General features: G+C 43.5%; 1 protein-coding gene across 1 annotated transcript; it reads right to left on the bottom strand.

The window, feature by feature from the left end:
• Window positions 1-2,156: 2,156 nt before the first annotated feature.
• On the bottom strand, window positions 2,157-7,665 carry neu4 (sialidase 4). The gene is made up of 4 exons (XM_061878206.1): window positions 7,454-7,665; window positions 7,144-7,351; window positions 5,259-5,514; window positions 2,157-3,115 (listed from the first exon to the last, which is right to left on the bottom strand). Exons 2-4 carry the CDS (start codon window positions 7,342-7,344, stop codon window positions 2,262-2,264), a joined length of 1,311 nt encoding a protein of 436 aa, XP_061734190.1. The 5' UTR covers window positions 7,345-7,351; window positions 7,454-7,665; the 3' UTR covers window positions 2,157-2,261.
• Window positions 7,666-9,889: the final 2,224 nt, after the last annotated feature.

The following is a 9,889-nucleotide window of genomic DNA, read 5'->3' as shown; positions in this document are numbered from 1 at the left end:
AGGAAGTGCTGAGAAGAGGATGTCCAGAGGATGTCAACCCCCCCCCCCCCCCCCCACACCCCCAGTCCTCCTCCTACTTGCACAATCTGCTTACTTTTGTTTTTCCAAACCCAACAACCTCGCTCGCCTTAATCTGCGCTTCACACGTCACACTGACGTCCGTTTAGAAGAGCCCTTATCTCAAGGAGGTTCACTAAAAGTTGGTCAAGGCCGTGCTCGTCATCAAGTAATTGTGTCCAAATTAGTGCTGGGCGATATGGCCTTTTTTAAATATCTGGATATGTTTAGGCCATGTGACCATACAGCATATGTATCTGGATATGTTACCTTAGCCTTGAATGAAGACTTGATGCATATAATGACAGCAGTATGATGATTCTATGTGTCTACATTCAAACATTCTTCTTCATACTGCATTCATATATGCTACTTTTAAACTTTCATGCAGAGAGGGAAATCACAACTAAAAGTGTATTTATGAAACAGTTATTAAGCAGTGGCACAAACATTCATGTCATTTCTAAAACAGAAAGTGCAAGATTGTCAGAGACATTTTAAAACAAGCTATGAGTGCACTTTTGTGCATGATGTCACTACAAACCCTGTTTCCATATGTGTTGGGAAATTGTGTTAGATGTAAATATAAACAGAATACAATGATTTGCAAATCCTTTTCAAGCCATATTCAGTTGAATATGCTACAAAGACAACATATTTGATGTTCAAACTCATAAACTTTATTTTTTTTTTGCAAATAATAATTAGAATTTCCTGGCTGCAACACGTGCCAAAGTAGTTGGGAAAGGGCATGTTCACCACTGTGTTACATCACCTTTTCTTTTAACAACACTCAATAAACATTTAGGAACTGAGGAAACTAATTGTTGAAGCCTTGAAAGTGGAATTCTTTCCCATTCTTGTTTTATGTAGAGCTTCAGACCTTCAACAGTCCGGGGTCTCCGCTGTCCTATTTTACGCTTCATAATGCGCCACACATTTTCCATGGGAGACAGGTCTGGACTGCAGGCGGGCCAGGAAAGTACCCACGCTCTTTTACTACATAGCCACACTGTTGTAACACGTGCTGAATGTGGCTTGGCATTGTCCTGCTGAAATAAGCAGGGGCGTCCATGAAAAAGACGGCGCTTAGATGGCAGCATATGTTGTTCCAAAAGCTGTATGTACCTTTCAGCATTAATGCTGCCTTCACAGATGTGTAAGTTACCCATCCCTTGGGCACTAATGCACCCCCATACCATCACACATGCTGGCTTCTGAACTTTGCATCGATAACAGTCTGGATGGTTCGCTTCCACTTTGGTCCGGATGACACGATGTCGAATATTTCCAGAAACAATTTGAAATGTGGACTCGTCAGACCACAGAAGACTTTTCCACTTTGCATCAGTCCATCTTAGATGATCTCGGGCCCAGAGAAGCAGGCGGCGTTTCTGGATGTTGTTGATAAATGGCTTTCGCTTTGCATAGTGGAGCTTTAACTTGCACTTACAGATGTAGCGACCAACTGTATTTAGTGACAGTGGTTTTCTGAAGTGTTCCTGAGCCCATGTGGTGATATCCTTTAGAGGTTGATGTCGGTTTTTGATACAGTGTCGTCTGAGGGATGGAAGGTCACGGTCATTCAATGTTGGTTTCCGGCCATGCTGCTTACGTGGAGTGATTTCTCCAGATTCTCTGAACCTTTTGATGATATTATGGAGCGTAGATGTTGAAATCCCTAAATTTCTTGCAATTGCACTTTGAGAAAGGTTGTTCTTAAACTGTTTGACTATTTGCTCACGCAGTTGTGGACAAAGGGGTGTACCTCGCCCCATCCTTTCTTGTGAAAGACTGAGCATTTTTTGGGAAGCTGTTTTTATAGCCAATCATGGCACCCACCTGTTCCCAATTAGCCTGCACACCTGTGGGATGTTCCAAATAAGTGTTTGATGAGCATTCCTGAACTTTATCAGTATGTATTGCCACCTTTCCCAACTTCTTTGTCACGTGTTGCTGGCATCAAATTCTAAAATTAATGATTATTTGCAAAAGAAAAAATATTTTTTTTTATGAGTTTGAACATCAAATATGTTGTCATTGTAGCATATTCAACTGAATATGGCTTGAAAAGGATTTGCAAATCATTGTATTCTGTTTATATTTACATCTAACACAATTTCCCAACTCCTATGGAAACAAGGTTTGTATGATCAGTGCCTCAAGCACATCTGTATGATTACAGGATGTAGAAATGATGGCAACTAAGACATGCAGCAACATTGACCGAGCCTCCTCTTCCTCCTCCTCCTCCTCTTCACATGTTGAAGACCCTCATGTCTGCTTTCACGGACGTCGGAGGCTCGCCATTCTTTATAACGGCAGCTCCTCAGGCGGTCGCCCGGCGGGAGATGATCTATCAGCTCGTAGAGGCTGAAGAGGCAAAAGCAGATTTGCTCGTAGGCCGTCCCGGCGCCGCACTCAAACAGGCAAGCAAAGGCCACGGCGGGCGGGGCGCCGGGTGAGGGCGGCAATTCCACATAGGCCAGGTCTGAGTAGGCGCAGGGGCCCTCGTAGATCACCCAGGGTCCGCGCCAGCTGTCGGGGTCCCGGGGATAGAGGCTGAGGAAGACTCCCAGATCCCTGCGAGCGCTGGTCCACGTCGGGTGGGAGTACACCACCCAGGTGGGGGGGAGGAAGTCCGCGTGCAACTGCAGGGGAGCCGGGAATCCCACCACGCTACCATGGCAACCGTTTCTGGGCTCCACCAGCCGCTGCACCAACTGCCCCTCCTGGAAGGTGGCGCCGTGGTCCAGACTGAGGGCCTGCACCCGGAAGCCCAGTGGGCTACGGGCGTTGCAGTACAGCACGTTGGCGCCGTCCTCCTCGTCCACCGACACCACCTGGCACTCCACGCTCTCCGGGCCCGGCACCGTGGCCCCGAAACGCCAGCTTTGCCCGTGGGTGTCGCTGTGGAAGCAGAAGGAGCGCGGCGCCGTCTGGCACAGTTTGCCCAAGCAGCGCCTGCACTCGATGTGGTAGGCGTAGGCGGGGACCAGCAGGCGCCCCGACTTCAGCTGGATGCCGTGACCCGGGCCCAGGGCGAAGGTGGCCCAGTCTGGAAAGCAGAGGTGTCCCCGGGGGCCACAGTTAGGTTTACACTTCTAACGCTGAATACTATTATCACTCTGTTTTTTAAAACTGAATCGTCAAAAGAAAATGGTTAGTTGCAATAATCCATCCATCCATCCATTTTCTACCGCTTATTCCCTTTTGGGGTGGCAGGGGGCGCTGGCGCCTATCTCAGCTACAATTGGGCGTAAAGCGTGGTACACCCTGGACAAATCGCCACCTCATCACAGGGCCAACACAGATAGACAGACAACATTCACACACTAGGGACCATTTAGTGTTGCCAATCAACCTATCCCCAGGTGCATGTCTTTGGAGGTGGGAGGGGCCTATCCCCAGGTGCATGTCTTAGGAGGTGGGAGGGGCCTATCCCCAGGTGCATCTCTTTGGAAGTGGGAGGATGCCGGAGTACCCGGAGGGAACCCACGCATTCACGGGGAGAACATGCAAACTCCACACAGAAAGATCCCGAGCCTGGATTTGAACCCAGGGCTGCAGGACCTTCGTATTGTGAGGCAGACGCACTAACCCCTCTGCCACCATCAAGCCCTAGTTGCAATAATTTCACCTCAAAATGTAGATCAGGGGTCACCAACCTTTTTGAAAGCAAAAGATACTTCTTGGGTACTGATTAATGCATAGGGCTACCATTTTGATACACACTTAAATAAATTGACAGAAATAGCCAATTTGCTCAATTTACCTTTAACTTTTATGTTATTATTAATAATTAATGATATTTATCTTTGTTGAAACACTGATCATCCTAATGATTTCTCACAATAAATATATATTTTGATGACATGTTTTAAATATGTTAAAATCCAATCTGCACTTTGTTAGAATATATAACAAATTGGACCAAGCCATATTTCTAACAAAGACAAATCATTATTTCTTTTAGATTTTCCAAAACAAAAATTTTAAAAGAAATTCAAAAGACTTTGAAATAAGATTTAAATTTGATTCTACAGATTTTCTAGATGTGCCAGAATATTTTGTATTTTATCTTAATCATAAGTTTAAAGAAATATTTCACAAATATTCTTCGTTGAAAAAACAGAAGCTAAAATGAAGAATTAAATTAAAATGTCTTTACCGAGCTATACCGCCCCTAGAGTGGCCGTGCCAGCAACTTGAGGGTTGCAGGTTCAATTCCCGCTTCCGCCATCCTAGTCACTGCCGTTGTGTCTTTGGGCAAGACACTTTACCCACCTGCTCCCAGTGCCACCCACACTGCTTTAAATGTAACTTAGATATTGGGTTTCACTATGTAAAGCGCTTTGAGTCACTAGAGAAAAGCGCTATATAAATATAATTCACTTCACTTATTATTCTTTAGAATAAAAATTTTTTTTTTTACTTTGAACATTGATTTAAATTGTCAGGAAAGAAAAGGAAGGAATTTAAAAGGTAAAAAGGTATATTTTAAAAAAAAATCCTAAAATCATTTTTAAGGTTGTATTTTTTCTCTAAAATTGTCTTTCTGAAAGTTATAAGAAGCAAAGTAAAAAAATAAATTTATTTCAACAAGTGAAGACCAAGTCTTTAAAATATTTTCTTGGATTTTCAAATTCTATTTGAGTTTTGTCCCTCTTAGAATTAAAAATGTCGAGCAAAGCGAGACCAGCTTGCTAGTAAATAAATACAATTTAAAAAATAGAGGCAGCTCACTGGTAAGTGCTGCTATTTTTAGAACAGGCCAGCGGGCGACTCATCTGGTCCTTACGGGCACCGCGTTGGTGACCCCTGTTGGTGACCTCTATTACTGGAAATGGAAAAACAGTACTGCTGTTTAATGGTAAAAAAAAGAAAAAAAGGCAGCTCATTTGCCAGAATTTTACTGTAAAATTAACATTTGTTTTTTTACTGTAAATACAAAAACAGCAATTTTACAGTCAAGTTTTGGCACGCACACACACTTTATGACTTTTGGTATTAGTGTTTATGAAAAAAGGGGAGCCATCACACATATTGTACAGCACATTTCACAGCTAAATGTGTTGATAACATTTATACACATTGGCCCCCCAGACACTTTTGTTCTCTCAATGTGGCCCCCGAGTCAAAATATTGGCCCCAATGTTTGACTTTGACAGAGACAACCGTGTTTCTCACGCTGGCCTGACCTTTAATGGTGTCTCCTATGACCCGCTGGGTGAGGTCAGTGACTGGACTCCAGGTGGCGCCGTCGTCTGTGCTGGAGATGAAGCAAAGGCGAGTCAAGTTCTTCCCTGTGGTCAGCTGGAAGGACTCGGGGACGTGACCCAGGATGGCGATGAAGAACAAGAAGACGGTGCCGGTGAACTCGTCGTACACGGGACACGGGTTCATGGAGCGGTGACCTGGCAGGTACGCGGCGGCGAGGACGTGCATGCCCTCCCACTGACATCAATAAAAGAAGGGGTGATGAAGAAGAGGAATGTACGTACAAACCCTGTTTCCATATGAGTTGGGAAATGGTGTTAGATGTAAATATAAACAGAATACAATGATTTGCAAATCCTTTTCAAGCCATATTTAGTTGAATATGCTACAAAGACAACATATTTGATGTTCAAACTCATAAACTTTATTTTTTTTTTGCAAATAATAATTAACTGAATTTCATGGCTGCAACACATGCCATAGTAGTTGGGAAAGGGCATGTTCACCACTGTGTTACATCACCTTTTCTTTTAACAACACTCAATAAACGTTTGGGAACTGAGGAAACTAATTGTTGAAGCTTTGAAAGTGGAATTCTTTCCCATTCTTGTTTTATGTAGAGCTTCAGTCCTTCAACAGTCCGGGGTCTCCGCTGTCCTATTTTACGCTTCATAATGCGCCACACATTTTCCATGGGAGACAGGTTTGGACTGCAGGCGGGCCAGGAAAGTACCCGCACTCTTTTTTTTACGAAGCTACGCTTGTGTAACACTTGTCTTGCTGAAATAAGCAGGGGCGTCCATGAAAACATTGCTTGGATGACAACATATGTTGTTCCAAAACCTGTATGTACCTTTCAGCATTAATGGTGCCTTCACAGATGTGTAAGTTACCCATGCCTTGGCCACTAATGCACCCCCATACCATCACACATGCTGGCTTTAACACTTTGCGCCTATAACAATCCGGATGGTTATTTTCTTCTTTGTTCCGTGGGACACCACGTCCACAGTTTCCAAATATAATTTGAAATGTGGACTCTTCAGACCACAGAACACTTGTCCACTTTGCATCAGTCCATCTTAGATGATCTCGGGCCCAGAGAAGCCGGCGGTGTTTCTGGATGTTGTTGATAAATGGCTTTCGCTTTGCATAATAGAGCTTTAACTTGCACTTACAGATGTAGCGACCAACTGTATTTAGTGACAGTGGTTTTATAAAGTGTTCCTGAGCCCATGTGGTGATATCCTTTAGAGATTGATGTCGGTTTTTGCCGTCTGAGGGATGGAAGGTCACGGTCATTCAATGTTGGTTTCCGGCCATGCCGCTTACGTGGAGTGATTTCTCCAGACTCTCTGAACCTTTTGATGATATTATGGAGCGTAGATGTTGAAATCCCTAAATTTCTTGCAATTGCACTTTGAGAAAGGTTGTTCTTAAACTGTTTGACTATTTGCTCACGCAGTTGTGGACAAAGGGGTGTACCTCGCCCCATCCTTTCTTGTGAAAGACTGAGCATTTTTTGGGAAGCTGTTTTTATAGCCAATCATGGCACCCACCTGTTCCCAATTAGCCTGCACACCTGTGGGATGTCCCAAATAGGTGTTTGATGAGCATTCCTCAACTTTATCAGTATTTATTGCCACCTTTCCCAACTTCTTTGTCACGTGTTGCTGGCATCAAATTCTAAAGTTAATTATATTTATGAGTTTGAACATCAAATATGTTGTCTTTGTAGCATATTCAACTGAATATGGCTTGAAAAGGATTTGCAAATCATTGTATTCTGTTTATATTTACATCCAACACAATTTCCCAACTCATATGGAAACGGGCTTTGCACGTAGTCAACATTGAGGGTCTCACCTCCACGTAGTTCCTGTAGAAGGTGCCTCTTCTCATGACCAGCAGGTGTGCCTGGGAGTCAGACGGGCTGAGTCTCTCCTCACAGAAGGCCAGGAAGGAGGTGCAGTGGGGCAGGTGGAGCAGTGCTGGCACCCTGTAGGTCACCCCGTTTGGCTCCTGGTGGAAGAGCACGGATCTTGCAGGGAAGTAAGGCACCCTCATGTCGTCTCTGTCAATACCACATCATCATGAACGCACCGTGAGCGTCGTCTGTTTTAAACAACACTTTCTAAGAATAATAATAAAGTTTAGCTGTGAAAGGAATAAATACCTGCTTGGATGCTTAGTGAAGAAGAGCAGGTGACGGCCACATTCCAGCCAGCTTTGACTTCTTTTGGGAGCTGCCTGCCCTCTTTACGCTCTATTGATGCTGGCTGCTCACTCACCCAGAAATGGACAACACTCATCACGTCTAAAGCTTTGGATGAATCAGCAGCACACGGCAGCTTTTGTCCCCGGAAGGTCAGTCGGTTGTTCGCAGCAAGAAGCCTGTTTTTGTTACGGTTAAAATCCCACATTGAAAATGGTCGGAAAAAGTATTTATACATACAGTGGGGCAAAAAAGTATTTAGTCAGCCAGCGATTGTGCAAGTTCTCCCACTTCAAATGATGACAGAGGTCTGTCATTTTCATCATAGGTACACTTCAACTGTGACAGACAGAATGTGGAAAAAAATCCAGAAATTTTAAAGAATTTATTTGTAAATGATGGTGGAAAATAAGTATTTGGTCAAGCATTCAAAGCTCTCACTGATGGAAGGAGGTTTTGGCTCCAAATATCACGATACATGGCCCCATTCATTCTTTCCTTAACACGGATCAATCGTCCTGTCCCCTTAGCAGAAAAACAGCCCCAAAGCATGATGTTTCCACCCCCATGCTTCACAGTAGGAATGGTGTTCTTGGGATGCAACTCAGTATTCTTCTTCCTCCAAACACGACCAGTTGAATTTATACCAAAAAGTGCTATTTTGGTTTCATCTGACCACATGACATTCTCCCAATCCTCTGCTGTATCATCCATGTGCTCTTTGGCAAACTTCAGACGGGCCTGGACATGCACTGGCTTAAGCAGAGGGACACGCCTGGCACTGCAGGATTTGATTCCCCGTCGGCGTAGTGTGTTACTAATGGTAACCTTTGTTACCATTAGTTGGGGTGGCATAGCTCGGTTGATAGAGTGACTGTGCCAGCAACTTGAGGGTTGCAGGTTCGATTCCCGCTTGTGCCATCCTAGTCACTCCCGTATGTGTCCTTGGGCAAGACACTTTACTCACCTGCTCCCAGTGCCACCCACACTGGTTTAAATGTAACTTAGATATTGGGTGTCACTATGTAAAGCGCTTTGAGTCACTTGAGAAAAGCGTTATATAAATATAATTCACTTCACTTCACTTCACTTCACTACTTTGGTCCCAGCTCTCTGCAGGTCATTCACCAGGTCCCCCCGTGTGGTTCTGGGATTTTTGGATACATGGATGATACAGCAGAGGATTGGGAGAATGTCATGTGGTCAGATGAAACCAAAATAGAACTTTTTGCTATAAACTCAACTGGTGGTGTTTGGAGGAAGAAGAATACTGAGAACACCATACCTACTGTGAAGCATGGGGGTGGAAACATCATGCTTTGGGGCTGTTTTTCTGCTAAGGGGACAGGACGATTGATCCGTGTTAAGGAAAGAATGAATGGGGCCATGTATCCTGAGATTTTGAGCCAAAACCTCCTTCCATCAGTGAGAGCTTTGAATACTTGACCAAATACTTATTTTCCACCATCATTTACAAATAAATTATTTAAAATTCCTACAATGTGAATTCCTGGATTTTTTTTCCACATTCTGTCTCTCACAGTTGAAGTGTACCTATGATGAAAATGACAGATCTCTGTCATCATTTGAAGTGGGAGAACTTGCACAATTGGTGGCTGACTAAATACTTTTTTGCCCCACTGTAAATGCAGCAGTCAATTTTGTACCGCTTGTCCATATATGCAGTCGCCATCAAAATCAACTGTCACTTTAGCATCTTTGTTTTCTACCTGTCAACTGTCAGTTTAGCATCTTTGTTTTCTACCTGTCAACTGTCAGTTTAGCATCTTTGTTTTCTACCTGTCAACTGTCAGTTTAGCATCTTTGTTTTCTACCTGTCAACTGTCACCTTAGCATCTTTGTTTTCTACCTGTCAACTGTCGCTTTAGCATCTTTGTTTTCTACCTGTCAACTGTCACTTTAGCATCTTTGTTTTCTACCTGTCAACTGTCACTTTAGCATCTTTGTTTTCTACCTGTCAACTGTCACTTTAGCATCTTTGTTTTCTACCTGTCAACTGTCACTTTAACATCTTTGTTTTCTACCTGTCAACTGTCACTTTAGCATCTTTGTTTTCTACCTGTCGACTGTCACTTTAGCATCTTTGTTTTCTACCTGTCAACTGTCACTTTAGCATCTTTGTTTTCTACCTGTCAACTGTCACTTTAGCATCTTTGTTTTCTACCTGTCAACTGTCGGTTTAGCATCTTTGTTTTCTACCTGTCAACTGTCACTTTGGCATCTTTGTTTTCTACCTGTCAACTTTCACTTTAGCATCTTTGTTTTCTACCTGTCAACTGTCACTTTAGCATCTTAGTTTTCTACCTGTCAACTGTCACTTTAGCATCTTTGTTTTCTACCTGTCAACTGTCACTTTAGCATCTTTGTTTTCTACCT

The sequence above is a fragment of the Nerophis ophidion genome, linkage group LG18 (assembly GCF_033978795.1).
Source record: "Nerophis ophidion isolate RoL-2023_Sa linkage group LG18, RoL_Noph_v1.0, whole genome shotgun sequence".
In the NCBI taxonomy this organism is placed as follows: Eukaryota; Metazoa; Chordata; class Actinopteri; order Syngnathiformes; family Syngnathidae; genus Nerophis; species Nerophis ophidion.
The sequence above is the reverse complement of the archived record's forward strand: the minus strand, read 5'-3'. Positions and strand labels throughout refer to the sequence as shown.